At 46.6% G+C, this 24,726-nt stretch overlaps 2 protein-coding genes across 2 annotated transcripts in view; both read left to right on the top strand.

Moving 5' to 3' along the window:
• The window catches only part of LOC143989854 (uncharacterized), a 1,335-nt gene extending 690 nt beyond the window's left edge, over window positions 1–645 (top strand). Inside the window, exon 1 of the mRNA XM_077490132.1 lies at window positions 1–645. This exon is cut by the window's left edge and continues 690 nt beyond it. Coding sequence (XP_077346258.1) covers window positions 1–362 — 362 coding nt within the window. The 3' untranslated portion in view covers window positions 363–645.
• LOC143989685 (oocyte zinc finger protein XlCOF8.4-like) overlaps window positions 1–24,726 on the top strand; it is a 55,029-nt gene that overhangs the window by 13,394 nt on the left and 16,909 nt on the right. The gene's annotated exons all lie outside the window — the stretch shown is intronic.

The raw sequence follows: 24,726 nt of genomic DNA, 5'->3' as shown, positions 1-24,726 counted from the left end.
CGGAGTGCGGGAAGTGTTTTCCTTTTAAAACCAATCTTAATGTGCATAAAAGAACTCACACAGGAGAAAAGCCATATTCCTGTCCTGAGTGCGGGAAATGTTTTTCAGTGAAGTCTCATCTTCACAGACATCAGAAATTACACAAGGGGGCAAAGCCGTATTCCTGTTCTGAGTGTGGGAAATGTTTTTCAATCAAGTCCGATCTTCACACACATCAGAGATCACACAAGGAGGAGAAGCCATATTCCTGTCCTGAGTGTGGGAAATGTTTTTCAGGGATGTCTGCTCTTTACAAACATCAGAGATCTCACATGGGGAGAAGCCACTTTCCTGTCCTGAGTGAGGGAATTGTTCCTCACTGAAGTCCTGTCTTCCTGTACATCAGGGATCCCACACAACCCTCGAGGTGTATTAGTGCCTTGAGTGTGGGAAATGTCTTCTATATGAATGTTGCTGGACATCACAGCTCTCATGTGGGGAAGAAGCACACCCTGATATACACCTCAGATATACTCCATGGCTGATCTTCATCATGTAAGAACAGTTGATAAGGAGATCAGAGATCACCAAAGACATGGATGAAGTGTTGTACCGTGTTGGCCATTGATAGTAGTAGAAAAATAAAAGTAGAGTCATTACCTTTCATTGGCTGAGTACATTTTGTGGTGTAAGATTTCACAAACACTTGGGCAAATTCTTTTTTAAACAGACCTCTATCTGTGAGGAATGTTGGTTGTATTTATTTAATATTGTGATCTTCTATGATCATCAGCTACATCGAATGTCCATAATGTGCTATTCCACATTTTTTCCTGATGGAGATATTTCTGGAACAATAGTATGGCCAATAGATGGAACTGTTGATCGTAGGAAATTCCTGTGCTGATCTACCTTAAGAATTTGTAACATCTGAAGAAATGCTTGTTGTGGTAAAAACTGTGAGAAGGGCAGCCATGTTTTTAGAATTTAGAGGTGATGTGTATAGCATGTCCATGTGCACCTTACTGCAAAGGCTGGTTATAGATTTGGGTGGTTGTCACTTATCTGCACTGCTTGTTGGCAGAATTTGGTGTGGGGGAAGCATTGGATGCCTTCAGCTGTCATTGTACTCTTGCTGGGCGTCCATTGTGCCCCTGTGCCTTTTAAGGAGGGGCTTCCTCCAGGCAAACCTTCCCTTAATCTATCCACTGCTATATCTGTTCCAACCTCGAGACTCTCCTAACTATAGAGTTAGGAGCGCAGTATACGGAGGAGCCTTGGTGTAGGCACTGCAGCTTACTCATGTAACTGAAATGTGTGCAGCTAGAACCTCTGTTTTTAGTGTGAATTTTTAGACCGGGCTATTTTGTTTTGTATTTTTGCAGGCTGGCTGGTAAGTGTACTGGGAAATGTTTGTTGTGCGTGATGTAGAATAGGAGACGCCTACCAGCAGTGATCTCCTTTCCATAATCCCTGGAGGACATCTTCTGCAATTCACAAACTTTTTTTTTTTTTTTTATTCGTTGAACAAAGGTTTTTAGTAATCAAAATGTGCATACATGTTTTATAGATTAGCTTTTGCATATAAACATGATAACTGTTATGCCACGTACACACGACCAGACTTTTTGACAGCAAAGGTCCGACGAAACGAGTCCGTCTGACAATTCGATCGTGTGTGTGTGGGCTCCATCGGACCTTTGCTTGCCAAAAATCCGGCGGACTTTAGAAATAGAACATGTTTTAAATTTTCCCACCGGAACTTCGCCGGACCGAGAAATCCATTTGTGTGTATGCTAGTCCGACGGACAAAAATCAACGCTAGGGCAGCTATTGGCTACTGGCTATGAACTTCCTTATTCTAGTCCGGTCGTACGTCATCACGTTCGAATTGGTCGGACTTTGGTGTGATTTGTGTCTGGCCAAGTCCGTTCATTTGGAAAGTCCGTCGGAATTCCGCTGAAAGTCCGTCGGAAAGACCGTCGGGACCTAGTCCCTCAAAGTCCAGTCGTGTGTACGCGGCATTACGTTGAATATTATAGGTAAAAAAACAGGTACATTGTGTTTGCCATGTGGATATGTTCTATGAATGCATATATTACAAATAAAGATTATAAAGAGGCATGTGTCTGAGTATTCATTCCAAAATGATATGGTTCTACTACACACAGGTATCAGTAGCCAGCGGTCCCATACATTTTTATATTTGTTTGAGCAACCTCTGTTATATATAGTTTGTATGTATGTATAGGGTGATAGAGAGGGAGAGATAGAGGGGGAGAGATAGATATAGCTCTCCCTCTTTATAGATATATTTATCTCTCCCTCTCTCTATATCTATATATCTATATATATATATCTATCTATATATATATATATATATATATATATATATATATATATATATATATATAAATATATCCATCTCTCTCCCTCTATATAGATAGATATATCCATCTCTCTCCCTCTATATAGATAGATATATCCATCTCTCTCCCTCTATATAGATAGATATATCCATCTCTCTCCCTCTATATAGATAGATATATCCATCTCTCTCCCTCTATATAGATAGATATATCTATAAAGAGAGGGAGAGAGAGAGGTGGATAGATCGATCACACACTTCTTGTATGGCAGGTTATTAGTTACTTCCAGTTTCCATTCTACTATCTTGGAAGGGGTTTGTCTCATTCGTTTTTTGGCTATAATTTTCCTGGCTGAAAATGGTGTCTCATGAAGAAATATTTTTGTATATTTATCAATTGTATCTGGTAATATTCCAAAGAGGCATTGTTTTGGGTGTAATGCTAAGGGTGAGCCCATTGTATCATGCAGAAATGTCACGATTTGCTTCCACAAACCTTTTGCATCTTGGGGCATGTCCAGATCAAATGGGGAAAAATGTGCCTGTCTCTCGTTCCACACATCAGACATGTTGTTGATCGAGTGCGTTTTGTATCTTGCCACTCTAATGCCGCGTACAGATGATCAGACATTCCGACAACAAAACCGTGGGTATTTATTTTTACGATGGATGTTGGCTCAAACTTGTCTTAGGCCGCGTACACACGGGCGGACTGTATGGCCTACTTAGTCCGTCATACAATCCGACGGACAGTCCGTCATACTTTCGAATGAACGGACTTGACCACACACGGATAGCCAAACAGTCCGACGAAAGCTTGCGTGATGACGTGTACAGCACGTACGATGGGACTAGAAATAGGAAGTCCAATACACAGCAATGCACCCTTCCGCCGTGTAAATCCTTTCTGAGCATGCGCCATTCTTAGTCCGTCGAACTAGTCTACTGACGAGCGGATTGTCCGCTGAAACCAAAGTATGACGGACAGAATTACGGAAATTCCGAAATACTTAGTACGCCAGACTGCACGCTGAAAAAGTCCGCTGAAGCCCACACACGAGCGGACTGTCCGCTGAAATGTGTTTCGACGGACTAAGTAGGCCATACAGTCCGCCCGTGTGTACGCGGCCTTACACAAACACGATCACACAAATGTTGTCGGAAATTCTGAAGGTCAACTTACTTACGAGACGTACGACGAGTCAATAAAAATCAAGTTTAGTAGCCAGTGTGGCATGCGTGGAATTTTGTGCGTCGGAATTATGTACACGCGATCGGAGATTTCCAACAACGGATTTTGTTGTCGGAAAATTTGAGAACCAGCTCTCAAATTTGTTGTCAGAAATTCTGACAAAAAATGTCTGATGGAGCCTACACACGGTCGGAATTTCCGACAGCAAGCTCCTATCGAACATTTTTGTTGTCGGAATGTCCGATCATGTGTTCGCAGCATTAGGGGTGTGAGGTGTGCCCTATGTAGAATATAAAGCTGTGATAGCCGATCAGATAGTTTGGGGGATACAGCCTTACAGGACTCCAGTGCCTCCTCCCACTCCTCATCCTCAATTGATCCCACTTCTCTCTTCCATCTGGGTGTCAGATCATATGCTATTTTGGTAGAAATGGGGGTGGATAGCATATTGTAAAATGCCAAGATTAGTCTGTGAGGATCTGTGCTCTTAATCACTGCCATAAGGACATTGGGTGTAGGGTGTGGGACAGAGTCAGGGAATTGAGATTGTGTCTCACGGCAGAGTTGTAGAAATCTAAAACAAAATCGGTTTTGGATTGAAAATTCTTCTCTAAGTGAATTGAAAGTTTTGAAGTGTCCGTATTTTAGGATGTGATGTAGATAAAATACTCCCTGCTTGGACCATACACTTGTGTCTTGTATTTTGGTAAATTCTGGTAAATTTTTGTTATGCCATATCGGTGTGTAATCGTTGTACCGTGGAATTTCGAGTTTGGAAGAAGCTAATGCCCCGTACACACGAGCGGTATTTCCCTTGGAAAAATCTTGGATGGTTTTTCCAACGGAATTCCGCTCAAGCTTGGCTTGCATACACACGGTCACACAAGTTCTCTGAACTTTCGACCGTCAAGAACGCATGACGTACAACACTATGTTGAGCCGAGAAAATGTTCAATGTTTCCGAGAATGCGTAGCAATTCCGTCGTGAAAAATTCCTACAGACGATCAGAATTTCCGATCGTAACTTTTTGCATCTGAAAAATAGAGAGCCTGCTCTCAATCTTTTGCCGGTGGAAATTCCACCAGCAAAAGTCCAATGGAGCATACACATGGTTGGAATTTCCCACCAAAATCTCACATCGGACTTTTGCTGGCAGAATTTCCGATCGTGTGTATGGGGCATTGGTCCCATATTTTCCTGTAATGATATAGTATGGTTTGTCTATTTTCCCCTTGTTCCATCCCTCCTGAGCCCGATGCTATCGCGTATATCGAGTCTTTCGTGTGCTGTGTCCACTTTGGACATAGGAGAGCGAGGAATTTCTCACTATCCATCTTGTCTATGTGGAATAGCTGTGACAACTCTGATGCAATGTAATATAGATTGAAGTCAGGGAGAGCTGTGCCTCCCAGGTCAGTTGGATTCTTAAGAGTTTGCCACGCTAGTTTGTGTCTGTTGGCTCCCCACACAAAGGGCTTCCAAAGATTTGAAATGTTTCAGGGGTAGGTATACTGGGGTATGCCATAGAACATATAGTATCTTATGGAGTAGAACCATTGTAATGTATGCGTCCCCAGATCCCAAGTGGGAGCCGGGACCAGATCCTTACTTTAGTTTTAACCAAGGAGAGGAGAGGTTCTATGTTTAAGGAAATGTAATCTGCAGGGGATCTAGATATATTAATCCCTTGGTATTTCATGACATTAACTCTTTGTAATGGTAGTCTGGCTTGGGATTCCAGGGGTGGGAAGCTGTCAATTTGCAGGATTTTAGACTTTTCCCAATTGATTTTCAACCCTGAAAATATTCCGAACTGTTAGATCGTGTGAAGTGCAGTATGTAAAGATGGGCCTGAATTTGCCAAATTTAGTAATGTGTCATCTGCATACATACTGATTTTAAATTTTTATTTTTTTCAATCAGAGAGCCCATTCTCAACCCTTTGATCTCTGGGTTTCCTCAGATGGACATCGCAAGAGGTTCTGCCGCTAGGGCATATAGCAGTGGGGATAGAGGGCAGCCCTGTCTCGTGCCTCTACTGAGGTCAAACATTCGAGACGGCCACCCGTTGGCTACCACCTTGGCTGTGGGTACCTTGTACAGTAATTGGACCCACTTAATGTATTTGGGGACCGAAGCCCTATCCCTCCAAGCATCTCCAGAGATACCTCCACTCCACCGAGTCGAAAGCTTTTGCTGTGTCTAGAGTCACTACGACTCGTGATCCAACCTCCTCACGTGTGGCTTGTATATTAAAGTATAGGTTCCTGAGATTAAATTGGGTATTGCAACCAGGCATGAAGCTTGCTTGGTCAGTGTGTATTAGTGATAAGATGACCTGATTGAGCCTGATGGCCAGAATATTGATGTCAACCTGTAGCAGGGGCAGTAAGATTCTGGATATCCCGGGTCTCTTCCTGGTTTAGTAATGAGGACTATTGTTGCCTCTGTCATGGATGGGGTAATGCACAGGACTCGCATAGACGATTTAGGGGTGAGTATTTTGCTGTATTGGGAATAGAATTCAATTGGGAGTCCGACTGATCCCGGGGATTTAGATTTAGACCTGGCAAAACTCGCTATGGCTGTCGTGTCTTCCTCTGCGGTGAGAGGTGCCTCCAGGAGGTCGATTTATTCTTTTGTCAGCTGCGGGAAAGTGATCCCCCTCAAAAAAGAGGGACATCAATTCCGTCTCAGTGGGAGGCTGTCATTTTATATAAGTCAGCAAACAAGTCCCTGAACATGGAGGTTACCGTAGGTGGGTCTGTAATTTTTGTTGTCCTCCGGGGCCATGTAATGTTAGACCCCTGGTGGTTATATCTTCACTATGTACCAAGTACGCCAATAACTTGCCCAGTTTTGCTCAGAAGAGGACAGCTCCACCATCGCCTTATCAAGGGCAATGGTGGAGTCTGCCTTCATTTTATTGATGCTTGTAGTTAACGTTGAGCGAGTGAATAACTTAAAGGACTCCCATGCTCCAGAGGGTGATGCTGAGTTGTCATTCTCCGCAAAGTATAGTTTCAATTTATTCGCAAACTCATCGTCCTCTGGTAGGAGTGAGAGACAAAATGGGTTTAAATGCCAAGATCTTGGTGGTTTATTAATGGGGATGCTCAGTTATCCAGTAGGGACTATGATCTGAAAGTATTCTAGGGCAGAGTGCGGCCTTTAGTAGTCGTGGTGTCAGACTGTGGGACGTGAGTATAATATCTATATGGGACATGGCGTTTATGTGTGGACAAGAAACAAGTGTAGGACTGCACATGTGGGAATTTGTGGCGCCACGCTTCTGTTAAATGAAAGGTTGAGATGAACTTAGAAAACGTAGTTTCTTTTGGGAGTGTTCGGGGTGGGTGAAGTCAATTGTAGCCTGTCCAGGGTTGGATTTAGCGTGGTATTAAAGTCACCAAGCCAGACTGCTGATGTTGTAGAGTGAGGGGCCATAAAGAACAGTCCCTCTTTAATTAGGTGATGTTGAATGGGGGTGGCACATAAAAAGCTAGGATGAGGAGGGGTTCACCGTATAGTTTAGCTAGAAGGAATGCGTATCGACACTGTGGGTCAGTGGACAACTCGCATAATTCAAAGTGTACTGATTTAGCTATCAAGATTGAGACACCCCTGGCATGGGATGTGTGGGTAGAATGAAATACCCACCTAACCCATGGACAGCGAAGTGCCATCTGGATGCTCCCCTCAACATGCGTCTCCACCAATGCTATCACATCTGCATATTGTTTAAGGAATGTGAAGACTGCTGCACGCTTAACTTTCTCGCACATGCCCCTCACATTCCACGTAAGAAATTTTAAAGATGCCATTGATGGAATTTTTTTGGAATCCGATAATCATAGTCATGTTAGGCAATTTTTCCCCTGTGCATGTAGCACTTAGGTTCTCAGTACTCAGACATGGATTTATCAGCATTGTTTTACATAACATATATTGATGTACACATAGACATATATTTCTCAAAGTTTTACCTGTTTTCTGAATTTAGTATGCACAATCAGGTTCAATAAAACTGTAACTGAATTAACTGCTGATCGCTGGATTCTGTACAGGGGACCTTGGTCTGTGCCAACCAGTGACAAGAATCCGTTCCCACCAGTGCATAACCATGCCAGAAATCAGGGCCATCTATCAATGCCCACCAGTGGTGCCTCATCAGTGCTGCCTATCGGTCACCCATCAGTGCCTATCACTGCCACCTATTAGTGCCCTTCAGTGACACCTATTAATACCCACCAGTGCCAACCTATTGGTGCCCATCAGTGCAGCCTCAGTAGCATACATCAATGAAGTAGAAAAATGACCTGTTTGCCAAATTTATTAACAAAATATAAAACGGTTTTGTATTTTAAAAAAAATAATTTGGTCTTTTAAAAAAAAAAAAATGAACAAAAAAAAACGCCAGAGGTGATTAAATACCACCAAAAGAAAGCTCTATTTGTGGGAAAAAATGATAAAAATGTCATTTGGGTACAGTGTAGCATGACCGCGCATTTGTCGTTCAAAGAGTGACCGTGCTAAAAGCTGAAAATTGGTCTGGGCAGGCGGGGGGTTTAGGTGCCTAGTAAGCAAGTGGTTAACTGTCTATATTAATTAGCAGCATTGTAAGCCTGAACACCTCTATATTAGAAGGTACGGAAGGCAGGTGGGACACATTACAACTCCTTGCTGAAATAGACATCTAATACCCATCATATTTGTATTCATTCACACGGTAATTCCATGCTGGACAATAATATACCAGTTACAGAGGTGTAACTATAGGGGTCACAATTGCAACTGCCCCCTATTATATTGGCTCCCTCCTGTCGCTGCCCCTTCAGCCATCATACTGCCCCCCATCATATTTCCCCCTCCTTTCACACTGCCCCCCCCTACCTATCATACTGCCCACTTCACACTGCCCCCTGTCATACTGCTCCTCATCACACTGCCCCTTCAGCCATCGCACTCTCCCCCCATCATATTGCCTCCTCCTGTCACACTGCCCCCCTGCCTTACTGCCCCCCACCTGTCACACTGCCCCCCCCTGTCATACTGCTCCCATCACACTGCCCATATTACAGCACCCCTTCACCCTGCCACCCCCCCACCTGTCGTACTGGCCCCCCTGTCACACTCCCCCATCACATTGCCCCACTTCTGTCACAATACCCCATCACACTGCCCCCCACAGGTCACACTACCCCCCTTTACACTTCCCCACCATACCACCCCACCTCGTCACACTACCCCCTCTTGTCACAATACCCCCTTGCCCTCTCACAATACCCTCCCATCTGTCACAATATTCCCCCTGACACACTGCCCTCCTCCTATCATACTGCCCCTTTCTTGTTACAATACCCCCCCCATCAGACCATCCCCCTCCTATCATACGGCCCTCCTCTTGTCACACTGCCCCCATCATACTGCACCTCTCTTGTAACAATACCCCCGTCACGCCATCCCCTCTGATAATACTGCCCTCCTTTTGTGATACTGCCCCTCTCTTGTCACAATACCTTCCTGTCACACCGTCCCCCCTCCTATCATACTGCCCTCCTCTTTTCACAATGCCCCCGTCACACTACCCTCCTCCTATCATATTGTCCTCTTATCATACTGCCCCTCTCTTGTCACAATACTCCCGTCACACTGTCCCCCTCCTATCATACTGTCCTCCTCTTGTCATACTGCCCCATCATGCTGCCCCTCTCCTGTCATAACACCCCCTGTCACACCGTCGTCCTCTTATCATACTGCCCCTCTCGTCACGATACCCCCGTCACACCGCCCTCTTATCATACTGTCCCTCTCTTGTCACAATACCCCCCTGTCACATCATCCCCCTCCTATCATACTGCCCCTCTCTTGTCACAATACCCCCCTGTGACACCGTTCTATCATACTGCCCCTCTCTTGTCACAATACCCCCCTGTCACATCATCCCCCTCCTATCATACTGCCCCTCTCTTGTCACAATACCCCCCTGTGACACCGTTCTAGCATACTGCCCCTCTCGTCACAATACCCCCCTGTCACACCATCCCCTCCTATCATACTGCCCCTCTCTTGTCAATATACCCCCTGTCACACCATCCTCCTACCATACTGCCCTCCTCTTATCATAATGCCCCTCTCTTGTCATAATACCCCCCTGTCACACCATCCTCCTCCTATCATACTGCCCTCCTCTTGTCATACTGCCCCTCTCTTGTCAAAATACCCCCTCCCCCGGTCCCACTGTCCCCCTCTTATCACACTGCCACTCACCTGTCACGCTGCCCAGGTTCCCTTCTTTAGATGTAATGTCTGCATTCGTTTCCTTTTTTAGACTTTTTAATTTTATTTTCATCTGGTGATCTGGCCACTTATGGGCATTGATGAGGAGGCATGAATATGCCGCATTTATGGGCACTGATACATGGCACTGACATGTGGCACTAATGAGAACTGATAGGTGGCACTGATGGGTGACACTGGTGGGCACAGATAGGTGGCACTGATGGGCAGCACTGATGGCTACTGATTGCTGGCACTTGTGTGCACTGATTGATGCAAATTGTGGGCACTGATTGCTGGCAGTGGCATTGCTGGCATTTCTGGCACTTTATTGTAATCAGGGCACTGATGATTAGTGTCCTGATTACATCCCTACTTGTCATCTGTTAGGAGATGCCGCTGTTCGGTTCTCCTCTCAATGTCAGTGTGAGCCGAGAAGCGCCGATTACCGGCATCTCCATGTTTACATGTGACTGGGGGTGATTGGACATGGCATGGCCATGATCTTCGTGCTTCGCACCCCCCCAGGGTGCATGAGAGTGGTCGTTCTGGAGGGCCGTCATATGTCGTCCACCCAGAACAAGAGCCGTGCTGCCCAGCCGTCATTTGGCGGCCGGCAGACGGGAAGAGGTGAAATAGAGTTCCAGACAATGAAAGCAGACCTTTTTGTGCTAAATAACTTTAGTCACTTGAGTAAATAAAGAGAGGATAAAAAGGTTGAAATGTTACTCCTTTGGAATCCGGCAGTCTTCAGCTAGCCTTGTAACGTTAGAAATAAAGTAATCCTGGTTGGTAGGATACAGTAAAGTTGACTGATCTTTGAGGGTTCTGTATTTCACTTCAAACTTTTCCCATATGGCTTTAATAGTGTTGTATCCAATAGGATTGTTGTTAATAAAGATTCTGTATAGGATATAGATGTCTGCATACAGTGTTCATAGAGTGTAAAGCCTGACTTCAGTGGCACCACAAGTACCAGAAAGCTGGATTAAGTGGATGATGTCTTTATGCAGTGTTCTAATGACTCTATATGGGAAAACGACTACACTGTTAGTGTAGCGCCAGTCTTATGGGGCAGACTGGGCTGAGAGGCAATTTAGTCTAGTGCCCCCATAAAGCGGCCGCACTGCTTCTGGTATGCGGGTGGCCGGCATTCCACTACCTTATTTACTGTGCTATGTTTTCTGCTGCACCATTGGCATGGTTATATCTTCTTATGCCTTGTACACACGATCAAACAATCTGGTGGAAAAGTCCGGCGGACTTGAGCCCGTGTGTGGGCTCCGGCGGACTTTTTTTTTTTACCCAAAAGTCTGGCGGCCTAAGAAAGTATTTTTGCACTCCAATCTGTGCGCCGGACTCGCATTTCGGCAGACATTCCGGCCGTGTGTGTGCCAGTCCGTGGTACTTTTGAAATGAACTGACTTTTCCCGCCCGGAGAAAAGTCTGCTCATTTTGAGCTTGTCTCCGCGTGGCCCGGCAAGGAGAACCGAAGAGGGGGACAGGACCCCCGAAGTCGGAAGAAGAGGGTGGCGGCGAAGAAGAAAGCCGGGCTCCTCCGCTAGTAAAAGAGCTAGCAGAAGATAGCGGAGGGGTCCAGCGAGAAGACCCCCGAAGACGGAACAAGACCCCCGGAGCTGTGCAATAAACTATTTTAACCCTTGTGTGTTGTGGTTTTATTTTTTTTACTTTTTTTTTTTACAGGTGAATGGGTAGGGGTACATTGTACCCCATACTCATTCACATAGGGTGGGGATCCGGGGCCCCCCTTATTAAAGGGGGCTCCCGGATTCCGATAAGCCCCCCGCCCGCAGACCCCGACAACCAACGGCCAGGGTTGTCGGGAAGAGGCCCTTGTCCTCATCAACATGGGGACAAGGTGCTTTGGGGTGGGGGGGGCGCGCACCCCACCCCCTTCCCCAAGGCACCCCCCATGTTGAGGGCACGCGGCCTGGCACGGCTCAGGAGGGGGGGCGCTCGCTCGTCCCCACCCCCTTTCCTGGCCGGCCGGTTAGCGTGCTCGGATAAGGGTCTGATATGGACCTAGGGGGGACCCCCACGCCTGTTTTTGGCATAGGGATTCCCCTTTAACTCCATACCAGGTAGCCGGGGCCAGCGACGCCTCCTTCGCTGGCCCCCGGCTACCTGGAGACGCGCTCAAAGTGAGCGGACTTTCCTCCGCGTGTGTGGGCGAGTCCGTTCATTTCAAAAGTACGGCGGATAGTTCGGCGGACTTAGTACGCCGCAAAAGTGCCGTGTGTGGGCAGGTAGCTCGTTCGGAAAGTCCGTCAGACTAAGTCCGCCGGATAGTCTGCTACGTGTGTACGCGGCATGAGTCTTCTCCATAAAATTATCAGAAATTGTGCTTAAAGTAGAGCTATAGGCAACACTTTTTGGGAGTGTTATAGCCCCTATCAGTTTATTTTTTTTACCATCCCTGTCCCATTGCAGATATTTCCCTTCACTTCCTGCCCCATAGCCAAATAGCAAGTGAGAGGAAATCTATGCAAATTAAGGGAATCCATTGACACCCCCCCCCAAGGCCCTCAGAACTAGTGTCCCCACTCAAAAATTTCAGGGAGGGTCTTAAACAACAAGGGGTGTGGCCTTGAAAGGAAGGGGTGGGTCATATTTAAATTTAAATTAGAGGGTGCACAAGTTTAGTGCGGCCTAGGGCAACACTAAACCTAAATACACTATTGCTCTGTACATAGCTCACCCCAGAACTGCACTCTGTATATAGCTCATCCTACAACTCTGCACTCTGTATATACAGTGGTGTGAAAAAGTGTTTGCTCCCTTCCTCATTTCCTGTTCCTTTGCATGTTTGTCACACTTAAGTGTTTCGGAACATCAAACCAATTTAAACAATAGTCAAGGACAACACAAGTAAACACAAAATGCAATTTGTAAATGAAGGTGTTTATTATTAAAGGTGAAAAAAAATCCAAACCATCATGGCCCTGTGTGAAAAAGTGATTGCCCCCCTTGTTAAAACATACTATAACTGTGGTTGTCCACACCTGAGTTCAATTTCTCTAGCCACACCCAGGCCTGATTATTGCCACACCTGTTCACAATCAAGGCATCACTTAAATAGGAGCTGCTTGACACAGTAAGGTCCACCAGAAGATCCTTAAAAGCTACACATCATGCCGAGACCCAAAGAAATTCAGGAACAATTGAGAAAGAAAGTAATTGAGATCTATCAGTCTGGAAAGGGTTATAAAGCCATTTCCAAAGCTTTGGGAATCCAGCGAACCACAGTGAGAGCAATTAACCACAAATGGCGAAGACATGGAACAGTGGTGAACCTTCCCAGGAGTGGCCGGCCGCCCAAAATTACCTCAAGAGCGCAGCGACGACTCATCCAAGAGGTCACAAAAGACCCCACAACAACGTCCAAGGAACTGCAGGCCTCACTTGCCTCAGTTAAGGTCAGCGTTCATGCCTCCACCATCAGGAAAAGACTGGGCAAAAATGGCCTGCATGGCAGAGTTCCAAGGAGAAAACCACTGCTGAGCAAAAAGAACATCAAAGCTCGTCTCAATTTCTCCACAACACATCTTGATGATCCCCAAGACTTTTGGGACAACATTCTGTGGACCGATGAGACAAAAGTGGAACTCTTTGGAAGGTGTGTGTCCAAGTATATCTGGCGTAGAAGGAACACTGCATTTCATAAAAAGAACATTATACCAACAGTAAAATATGGTGGTGGTAGTGTGATGGTCTGGGGTTGTTTTGCTGCTTCAGGACCTGGAAGACTTGCCGTGATAAAAGGAACTATGAATTCTGCTGTCTACCAAGAGATCCTGAAGGAGAATGTCCGACCATCTGTTCGTGTACTCAAGCTGAAACGAACTTGGGTTCTGCAGCAGGACAATGATCCTAAACACACCAGCAAGTCCACCACCGAATGGCTGAAGAAAAACAAAATGAAGACTTTGGAGTGGCCTAGCCAAAGTCCTGACCTGAATCCTATTGAGATGTTGTGGTATGACCTTAAAAAGGCCGTTCATGCTCGAAAACCCTCTAATGTAACTGAATTAGGACAATTCTGCAAAGATGAGTGGGCCAAAATTCCTCCAGGACGCTGTAAAAGCCTCATTGCACGTTATCGCAAACGCTTGGTTGCAGTTGTTGCTGCTAAGGGTGGCCCAACCAGTTATTAGGTTTAGGGGGCAATCACTTTTTCACACAGGGCCATGATGGTTTGGATTTTTTTTTCACCTTTAATAATAAACACCTTCATTTACAAATTGCATTTTGTGTTTACTTGTGTTGTCCTTGACAATTGTTTAAATTGGTTTGATGTTCCGAAACACTTAAGTGTGACAAACATGCAAAGGAACAGGAAATGAGGAAGGGGGCAAACACTTTTTCACACCACTGTAGCTCATCCTACAACTCTGCATATATAGCCCACCCCAGAACCCTGTACTCTGTACATAGCCCACCCCAGAATCCTGCACTCTGTACATAGCCCACCCCAGAATCCTGCACTCTGTACATAGCTCATCCCAGAACCCTCCACTCTGTACATAGCTCATCCCAGAACCCTGCACTCTGTACATAGCTCATCCCAGAACCCTCCACTCTGTACATAGCTCATCCCAGAACCCTGCACTCTGTATATAGCTCATCCCAGAACTCTGCATTCTGTATATAGGTCACCCCAGAACTCTGCACTCTGTATATAGCTCATCATACAACTCTGCACTCTGTATATACCTCATCCCAGAGCCCTGCACTCTGTATATACCTCATCCCAGAGCCCTGCACTCTGTACATAGCTCACCACAGAACTCTGCACTCTGTATATAGCTCATCCTACAACTCTGCACTCTGTATATAGCTCATCCTACAACTCTGCACTCTGTATATATCTCACCCCAGAACTCTGAACTCTGTATATAGCTCATCCTACAACTCTGAACTCTGTATATAGCTCATCCTACAACTCTGCACTCTGTATATACCTTATCCCAGAACTATGCATTCTGTATATAGCTCATCCCAGAACTCTGCATTCTGTATATAGCTCATCCCAGAACCCTGCACTCTGTATATAGCTCATCCTACAACTCTGCACACTGTATATAGCTCATCCCAGAACCCCACACTCTGTACATAGCTCATCGCAGAACTCTGCATTCTGTATATAGCTCATCCCAGAACTCTGCATTCTGTATATAGCTCATCCCAGAACCCTGCACCCTGTATATAGCTCATCTCAGAACCCTGCATTCTGTACATAGCTCATCCCAGAACCCTTCATTCTGTACATAGCTCATCCCAGAACCCTGCAATCTGTACGTAACGCACTCCAAACACTGCATGCTTTTATCCTTTTTATTTTTTTTATGAATGTGCTGGGGTTTGTATGTATCCATGAGACTCTTGCTTGTGGTACAATAATAAAATCATATTTTATAGGTACAAGGAAGCCTGAGTTTTATTTAATGACAACCCTTAAGCTCCTCCCACTGTCAGACGTTTGACCACGCATTTGCCACCGCGCACTATGCAAGGTTACTTCCTTCCTCAAGTGTCCCTCATTCTGAAGGTATGGGCACACTGCGGCCTACTCTGATTTGGAGTGTAGACATCGCTGGAAGACTTGGAACAGTCTCCAGTTCGCTGTAGCGGAGAAGCGATGCTGTCCACAGAGATCCCTCTGGATGCAGCTGTACGACTCCCCACTGTGCAGGTCACGAATCAGCAGCAGCTCACACTGACACAGAGCTCCTGCTGGCAGAATCCAAGCCAGCACCCCAAGAGGGCGATGTAGGCCCAAGCCAGCCCTTTTATATCCTCACCCAGCAGTCTGGTTTTCTCAGCATTCTGGTAGTGGTAGTTCAGACCAGTCCCGCTGGAGTTGAAACCTCTGCATTCTCAACTACACATCCCACAATGTTTTGCTCTGCTCTAAGTCTAGTCTGAAAGGAAATTACACATAGAGTCCAAGGCAAAATAAAGGGGGACAACCCCACATTAATTAACACTATACACCACAGGTGGCAAACACAAGGCCCACGGGCCGAATCAGGCCCGCTAGGCCTTGTCATGTGGCCCTCACAGCAGCCTCCGGCCACTACCTATTTTTTTCATCGTTTCGTTTTTCTCTTCCAGGTATCCCAGGCAACAAGGGAAAACATCCCCCCTCAGTCCCGCGAGCGGCGCAGCATTCTATTAGTGCATGCGCAGCCAGTCAGTCTCCATGAGAACAAGAGTAAACATCTCCCCCTCCGTGCTGTCTCCGCCTCCACCCCCGCTCTATCTCCACCCCTGCCTCAGCCTCCGATGCCGCTCTGTCTCCACCTCCACCCTGCCTCCCCAGTCCCTCCAGCGAAGCCGGCTTTTTTGTATGCACGGTCAGCCCAGCATAGTGGCTGAGATTGCTGACAGCTCTGTTTTTTTGTTTTGTTTTGTTTTTTCCCCATCCAGCGGGCTGCGTCTTGAGGACTGTTTAAAGGGGAGGTCCACCCTAAAGTGGACCTTCCGCTCATCGGAACCCTCCCCTCCTCCGGTGCCACAATCGGCACCTTTCAGGGGGGAGGGGGGTGCAGTTACCTGGATAATCCAGGTAACTGCACCCACTTCCGGGACAGCTCTCTGCGGAAAGGGGCGTAACTTACGCCCCTTTCCGCAAGTGCCCGCCCTTTCCCGCAAGTGCCCCGCTGCCTGCTGGGAAACACACAGCTCCCAGAGGCAGCGGGGAGCGTCCTTATTGCGCAGCGCAATTCGCGCATGCGCAGTAGGGAACCGGGAAATGAAGCCGAAAGGCTCCATTTCCTGATTCCCATACCCAAGATGGCGGCGGCAGGACCCGACAGACGACCTATCGATCGGCTTCGGGTGCCGACATCGCGGGCGCGCTGGACAGGTAAGTGTCACTATTTTAAAAGTCAGCAGCTGCAGTATTTGTAGCTGCTGGCTTTTTAAAAAAAAAAAAAACGCGGAGTCCCGGTGGACTCCCGCTTTAAGCACTTGTGTTGATGAAGTGTGTGCTGCTTATTTTGAAGTGATGGTGAAAAAAAACATATAGCAAAGCTGAGTACTGATACTAAACACAGAGATCCGCTCACAGAGGGAGGTACCATCTATAGCCCAATAAACAGGAAACTACTATCTATAACCCAGTACAAAGGGAGGGAGCCGCCTATACGGGGAGGTAGCAGAGCAGGGCCAGGTAGGTGAGAGTACAGATGTGAGGAAACTTGGGGCGCAACTCTGACCCCTGCACTGTGTACGTAGCGCAATCCTGACCCCTGCACTCTGTATGTAGCACACCCCTGACTCCCTGCACTCTGTATGTAGCACACCCCTGACTCCCTGCACTCTGTAGGTAGCGCACACCTGAATCCTTGCACTCTGTATATAGCACACCCCTGAATTCCTCCACACTGTACATAGCGCACCCCCGAATCCCTGCCCTCTGTACGTAGCACACTGCTGAACCCTAAACGTTGTACTTTGCATAATCCTGAACTCTGCACTCTGTACGTAGTACGACCCAAATACAACCGGCCCTTTGAGGGCAACCACACTGCTGATGTGGCCCTCGACGAAATTGAGTTTGACACCCCTGCTATACACTTTGTCCCTGAATTGCAGGCATAATAGCCAGCGCCTGGCTACATTAGCAATAGCATTTAGAGCATTTATGATTTTAGAATAAGCATATCTAACACACATGACATGTACATAAGAACTGTCAAACTGTCCTAGCATCTCCCTTTACTTTGGGATCAAAGGGGTGTTGACACAGACCATCTGACCAATCATCTGGTCTAAGCCCCTGTACACACGGTTGGAGATTTCCACAACCAAATCCGTCGGATTTTGCCCGTCGGATTTTGTCCGTCGGATCTTGTCCGAAACTGTTGCATACACACGGTCGGACAAAGTTGGCGAACAAAATCCGATCTTTCAGAACGTGATTACGTAATTTAGTTACGATGGGACTACATTCAGGCTAGTAGCCAATAGCTTTGATGTAGGAATTTTATCTGAGCATGCGTGGCACTTGGTCCAATCAAAATTCTCTACACATGATCGGAGTATGTCCGATCGAACCAGTTGGTCAGGAAATATTTCCAACATGTTGGAAAATTGGGTCCGACGGATATTCCGACGGAATCAGTCCGATGCAGACCACACACAGTCGGATTATCCGACGACATGGTCCGATAGGACACATTCCTTCGGATTCTCCCACCGTGTGTACAAGGGCTTAGAGGTGGTTGCTGGGATTTCACTACGTTTAGGACCATGCCTCAGATACAATTTTAGATACGTATTCATATCTCTGAATATCTACAGTTTGCTAACCAGCAGATTATTGTCCAGAGTGAAATTTGCCTCAAAATAAATCTAAACATGGCCTCAGATGTCTACTTTACCTGGGAGGTATAAGAGGTGCCAGTGGTTCCCCATACGGTCTGCCATAGGGGTGTCTGGATTTGAAATGTTAAAAATGAACTGAGGAAAGTAAATATGTCCCTATTATGGCTGTTCTATTATTACTTCAGGAGTTATAAAACATGCTAAAGTTTCAGCTTTATAACTGCTAACCTATCTGCAGATATGTGTATGGTCCATCTCGTCCAACTAAGCTATTTACGACCAGCATATGTTAGTTCTCTGAATTGCTCAGCTTGCGAGGGTGACAGTTTTATTAGAGTTTCCAGAAGGGAATGTAAATTGGTTAATGGAAAGTGTCTATATGTAACCAATCAATGGACCGATAAGGTCCTGGCTTCAGTTAACAGTTTGTGTATGGTATAACTGAAAGAAAAAGGTGGGAGACAAGGCCACTGTGGTTATGCCCATCACATGACAACATGGCTGAGACAAGCTGAGACATGAACCAAATGGCTGCTCCACACACAGCTAGTTGTAGCCCAATATGCACAACCATTACACCTCCCAACTCAGGTGGTTGCATGAGAGGGAACTGCAATTTCCCTCCTGATGTAACCAACTGCTTCTGCCTTGGCTTGTTGCACCACAGGTCCACCATGCCAAGGCTTTCACCTTTGTGCAGACTGGCCCAACTGCATTGCTGGAGAACCAGGTTCCCTCTGGGGAGTGTTCTGTTCTCCCTGGCAATCCAGTTGGGCCAACAAAGTGAGTTGTTATGGGTGAGTGCCAGTTGCTGGTAACCGCCCAGATAATGTGGCAGCTTCCGTGTTGCCCATCTGATCACAAGACACTTCTGTTCAGGGGTGGCATATGCTAACTGGCTAGAAGGTAAATTCCTGCATAGGTAGAGGATGAGATATCGCCTCCTGTGTCATTCCTCTGGCCCAGGACTGCACTTGACCTAAAGATAGTGGCATTGGTGTGGGCCAGGACTGAACAGTTGAATTCCGTGGCCCGTGTCCCAGGTGCACCAGCCAGTACCTCCATCAAGGCAGGATGGTTCTTCTTATATGCTGGCATCAAGGTTGCCAGTTTTGTCTGTTTCCCATTTGATTGGTCAGTCGCAGGTTCAGCTGGGCCACTATAGTTGCACCCCAGCATCATATTGTAGCCTGCTGTACCCAGGAATGACATAACCAGTATTTTGACTTCAGGAAAAGGCCAGAGGCCATGACAGTCTCAACCTTCCCAGTTCAAGATCTCTGGGTGCCTACTCCTCCTTGCTGTTCCCGGTACTAAATTTCTGACATGCCCACCTGACAGTTGCTGTGACACTAGGCCATGACAGATTGTGTGGGACTGCTGACAAGAACACCAGGTGTGCCCCCCAGACAGGGCCAAACACTACAAGGCCCCTAAAGCAGGTCACTTCACAAGGTTCCACCCCTCTCCAGAGGTCATCCATGACCTCCGGAGAGGTGGCTGGTGCACTCTAAACCCCAACTAGCATTGCCATAAGTGCTGGCAAGCCAGATAGAGTGGTGAAGGCTGACTTGTCTGGAGACTTCTGTGTTAGCCCTTGTACACACGGTCGGAGATTCCGACAACCAAATCCATCGGATCTTGTCCGAAACTTTTGCATACACACGGTCGGACAAAGTTGTCGGAAAATCCGATCTTTCAGAACGTGATGACGTAATTTCGTTATGATGGGACTACGTTCAGGCTAGTAGCCAATAGCTTTGATGTAGGAATTTGATCTGAGCATGCGTGGCACTTGGTCCAAATGGAATTCTCTGCACATGATCAGAGTATGTCCGATCAGAGCAGTTTGTCGGAAAATATTTCCAGCAAGTTGGAAAATTTGGTCCGACGGATATTTCGACGGAAACAGTCCCATGCATACCACACACAGTCGGAATATCCGACAAAACGGTTCGATATGACACATTCCGACGGAATCTCCGACCATGTGTACAAGGGCTTAGAGGGGTTGGTCCACACCCCCTGCTTAGGTCCATGATTGTTAGACAGCGGGCACCTACCAGCTGCTCCAACACCTCATGGTTCCTGGGCATGGGGTAGGCCACAACAGCGGGGCTGGCATTCACTTTTGTAAAGGGCTCCACAAAGCCTGATTGATCCCTTTTCGGGACCAGGATTACCTGTGAGGCCTAAACCCTGCAAGCCCCCTGAACAACCCCTAACTGCAGCATTCCCTTGGTCTCCTTGGCCCCACTGGTCTGCGCCTCCTGCAAGACAAGGCGGGCCTCAGGTGTGAAGGGAGAATACACCCTGCCACCCACCTCGTGGATTCCATGGAGTGCCCTCCCAGGGTTTCTCATGTCCCTGACATGGCATGTCATAAGCACTGCCAGCAACGTAGGTACCTGGAGGGAAGTCTCCAATCCCCTTTTGCAAGTAACTAAATCTCTTGCGGTACACTTCCAGCGTTAACTGTTACTTTTGGATGATTGCAGCCTTTATAGCCTCATAATAGTCATCCTGCTCCGCTGGCATTCGATATAAGCATCCAGAGACTTGCCTTGCAGCCCTGGCGCCAGATATCGGGCCCATTGTGCTTGGGGCAGATGGTACTGACAGGAAGTTTTTTTTTTCTTCAAATGACAGTAGATACACGTCAACGTCACTGTCCTTTTTCCATGACTGGAAATCTGGCTGCCTGGCTCACTGGCAGAGAGGCGTCCCTGTGCTCTAGGGACCCGAGGTTCTGATTCTGTTGCTACTGCTGGAGCCTAGCCATCTCTAGTTCATGCTGACGATCAGCCTCTTTCAGCGGCAGCCTGGCATTCCGCAGACCCTCTCAGCTGCTACGTGGCATTCTATGAACTGCAGGTACGCCCAAGGATCCATTTCCATGATGCGTTGTAGTGCATCCTGCACCTGCGGAGATAGTCTATGCTGGCTACAGGCAATCTGGTGTTGGCATGCTCATGCTGTGGCTTGGAGGTAACATTCAGTGATACTCTATTGTCATTCTCTGCTTGCCCATCCTGTGGGGCCATTTCTGAACAACTGGGCTCTGAAGCAGAGGGAACTCCTTCAGTTCTAGGTTCCCCAGGGTTCTGGCCCCGCCCAGATATCATATTCCTTTAGGGCATGGATCAAGCTTTCACGACTCTTGCAGCAATTTTTCTTACTGCACACTCCGCACATAAATCATTTTTGCTCATTCTCTTATATTCTGATAACCCAGGCATGTTTGTGAATAGAAAAGATACAGCAAATAGCCGAGATAGGATAGAGCTGTAGGAAGTAGCTGTTGCTGATGTCTCTTTAAAAACACAAAAATATGCAACGACTTATCTCTAAAGACTATTTCCACAAAGGTTACAATCCTTCAGTACAAAGCTAATTCCTAACAATGCACTGAGTGCTCTAATGATAAATGATCTCACTTACGCTGCCAGGCAACATGTGATGAACGCGACTATCAGATCGCTGCCCTTTTTACCAACTCATGACAAAAGACTGGTCAATCTCATACCACACTGTCACCTGTGTAACAATGCCACTCTCAGCTGCACCCTGCACAAAGATTTTCCAGCTTGCGGGACCAAATCTAGGCACCAGCAGCAGTGGTTCTCACTGGGCTACATTAATTAACCACTTGCTTACTGGGCACTTAAGCCCCCCCCCCCCCCTCCTGCCCAGACCAATTTTCAGCTTTCAGTGCTGATGCACTTTGAATGACAATTGCGCGGTCATACAACACTGTACCCAAATACATTTTTATCATTTTTTTCCCACAAATAGAGCTTTATTTTGGTGGTATTTAATTACAGCTGAGAGTTTTATTTTTTGTTAAACAAACAAAAAAAGATGCAAAATAAAAAATATATAAAAAATCATGTTTAATAGTTTGTTATAAAATTTTGCAAACAGGTCATTTTTCTCCTTCATTGAAATGCGCTGATGAGGCGGCACTGGTGGCCACTGATAGGCTGCACTGGTGGGCACTGATAGGCACAGATAAGGGGGTACCGATGGGCACAGATAAGGCGGCACTGATGGGCAAAGATGGGCACAGATAAGATGGCACGGATGGGCACTGATAGGTACCACTGATAGATGGGACTGATGGGCACTGATAGGTGGCTCTGATAGGTGGCACTGCTGGGCAGTGATGGGCGGCACTGATGGGCACTGGTAGATGACACTGATGGGCACGGATATGTGGCATATGAGGTGCAGCACTGTTGTTGAGGCAGATTGTGGGCACTGATGGGTGGCACTGATGGGTGGCATGTTTCCTATAATTAGGTGGCACTGGCAGGTGGGCACTGGTGATCTGGCCGTGATTGGGACTGAAGTCCCTCTCATGGCCACTGGTAATCGGCTTTTTACCGACTCTGTTGTGATCAGATGATCAGCTGTCATTGGCTGACAGCTGATCACGTGGTAAGGGGTCGGGATCGACCCCTTGCTCCGATCTGTGATCAGGCGAGTCTCAAAGACTAGCTGATCACAGAGCGCGCTGCGCGCGGCCCTCAGGGCGCACGCAGGCCGCTCGTGCAGTCAGCAGCAGTGCACCAGAACCCTATATACTCTACACCTATACCAGTCCTTAAAAGGACTTTTGTGGACCAAATAGCTAGTGATTTGTGTCACTACAGTCTGTCCCTGCTCCACACAGCAACCTCTCCCTACACTGACAAAAGACAGAATGTAAAATGGCCGCCAGATCAGGTCTATTTATAAGGGAATGTCCAATTGTCCATGTGCTGAAATGTCTCAATTGGCTGTCCTGTACCCCATGATGGATGTGTCATCATGGGTCAAAGTTCTTTCACAATGTAAACGCATATGTCCGCCACGCGAACAGCGCCAGAAGTCCTCCGGTTTGGCGAATCGTGAACACGCAAAATATGGCCCCGTAAACCAACCGCCGGGCGAACCGCAAGGCCATCCCTACACTTTCAACCTTTTTTGCTATTGTCTCTATAATGTCAAATCTTTTCTCTCTATGTCAAATCTTTTCTCTCTATGTCCAATCCTTTCTCTCTATGTCCAATCCTTTCTCTCTATGTCCAATCCTTTCTCTCTATGTCCAATCCTTTCTCTCTATGTCCAATCCTTTCTCTCTATGTCAAATCTTTTCTCTCTATGTCGAATAATCTTGGACTAATAGAGTTAGGTTAGGCACATTCGACCTTTTTTTTTGCTATTGTCTCTATAATGTTGAATCTTTTCTCTCTATGTCGAATAATCTTGAACTAATAGAGCTAAGGTTAGGCACATTCGACCACAGGTTCGATGGACACAGATCACTATTGTCAGCGTCATGTCGAATCTCCTATCTATATCGAACTGTTGCAATGAAAATAAAGCATTTGTTTATGTCGGATCATTCGGTTTTCAGATTCTGAATGTTCATTATTGTTTGTTAAAATGATAATGAAAATACCCGAAAATTCAGACGAAAATGCATTCGGCCGAAAACGAATGCACATGTCTACTGACAAGTGAAGTGAATAATATTGATTATCTCACAACAATGGTATTTGGAAGTGGGTGGGATATATTAGGCAGCAAGTGAACATGTTATTCTTAAAGTTTTGATAGTTTAAAGCAAAAAAAATAATTGACCATTGCAGTTTGTTGTGTATGGGGCTGTGTAGCCGCAGAACAGTCAGGGTGTCCATGCTGACCCATGTCCACAACCAAAAGAACCTACAATGAGCCTCAGAACTTGAGCACAGAACAATGGAAGAAGGTGGTCGGGTCTGATGAATGACATTTTCTTTTCCATGGGAGAGAGAGAATCGATGTTGGAGACTGGGAATTGTTAGCAATTAAATCTGCATTGGAAGAATGGCGCTATTTGTTAGAAGGAGCTTCTCATCTAATTTTAATATTTACCGACCACAAGAACCTGGAGTATTTAAGATCTGCAAAAAGACTAAAGCCGAGACAAGCCAGGAGGGCACTCTTCTTCTCCCGGTTTACCTTTCATGTAACTTATCGCCCAGGTTCTAAGAACGTAAAGCCAGATGCCTTGTCACAGATGTTCCACAAGTCTCAAGAAATTTCTCCTCCAGACACCATTCTCGCTCCTGGAAATTCCCTTCTGCTTCAGGAAAATCTTCTTTCCTGACTTAGACAATTGGGGCAAAAACCTCTTCCAGAACTACAAGCCAGAGACGGGTTACTGTGGTATAAAGATAAGATCTACATTCCCAAGGCCCTACGGGTATCCATCTTAGAGCTATGTCACGACCACGCACTCGCCGGGCATTTTGGTATCACTAGAACCACTGACTTGGTACAACGTACTTTTTGGTGGCCTCAGTTACAGGAGGACTGCAAGAAATTTGTGAACACCTGCACTACGTGCATCAGGAGTAAAAGCTGTAGGACCAAGGCCTGGGGCCTACTTAAACCTCTGCCTGTTCCGGCCAGGCCATGGAGAATGCTGTCCCTAGATTTCATTGTTGAGTTGCCTCCGGTAGATGATCATACCACTATCTTTGTAAGCAAACTCAGCTACTGGAAGCAAGGAGATCCAATCATTTT

This window comes from Lithobates pipiens, unplaced genomic scaffold, assembly GCF_037356315.1.
Source record: "Lithobates pipiens isolate NorthernLeopardFrog02 unplaced genomic scaffold, aLitPip1_a1.2 Scaffold_18, whole genome shotgun sequence".
NCBI classification, from domain to species: Eukaryota; Metazoa; Chordata; class Amphibia; order Anura; family Ranidae; genus Lithobates; species Lithobates pipiens.
This window is presented reverse-complemented; position numbering and strand designations above follow the sequence as displayed.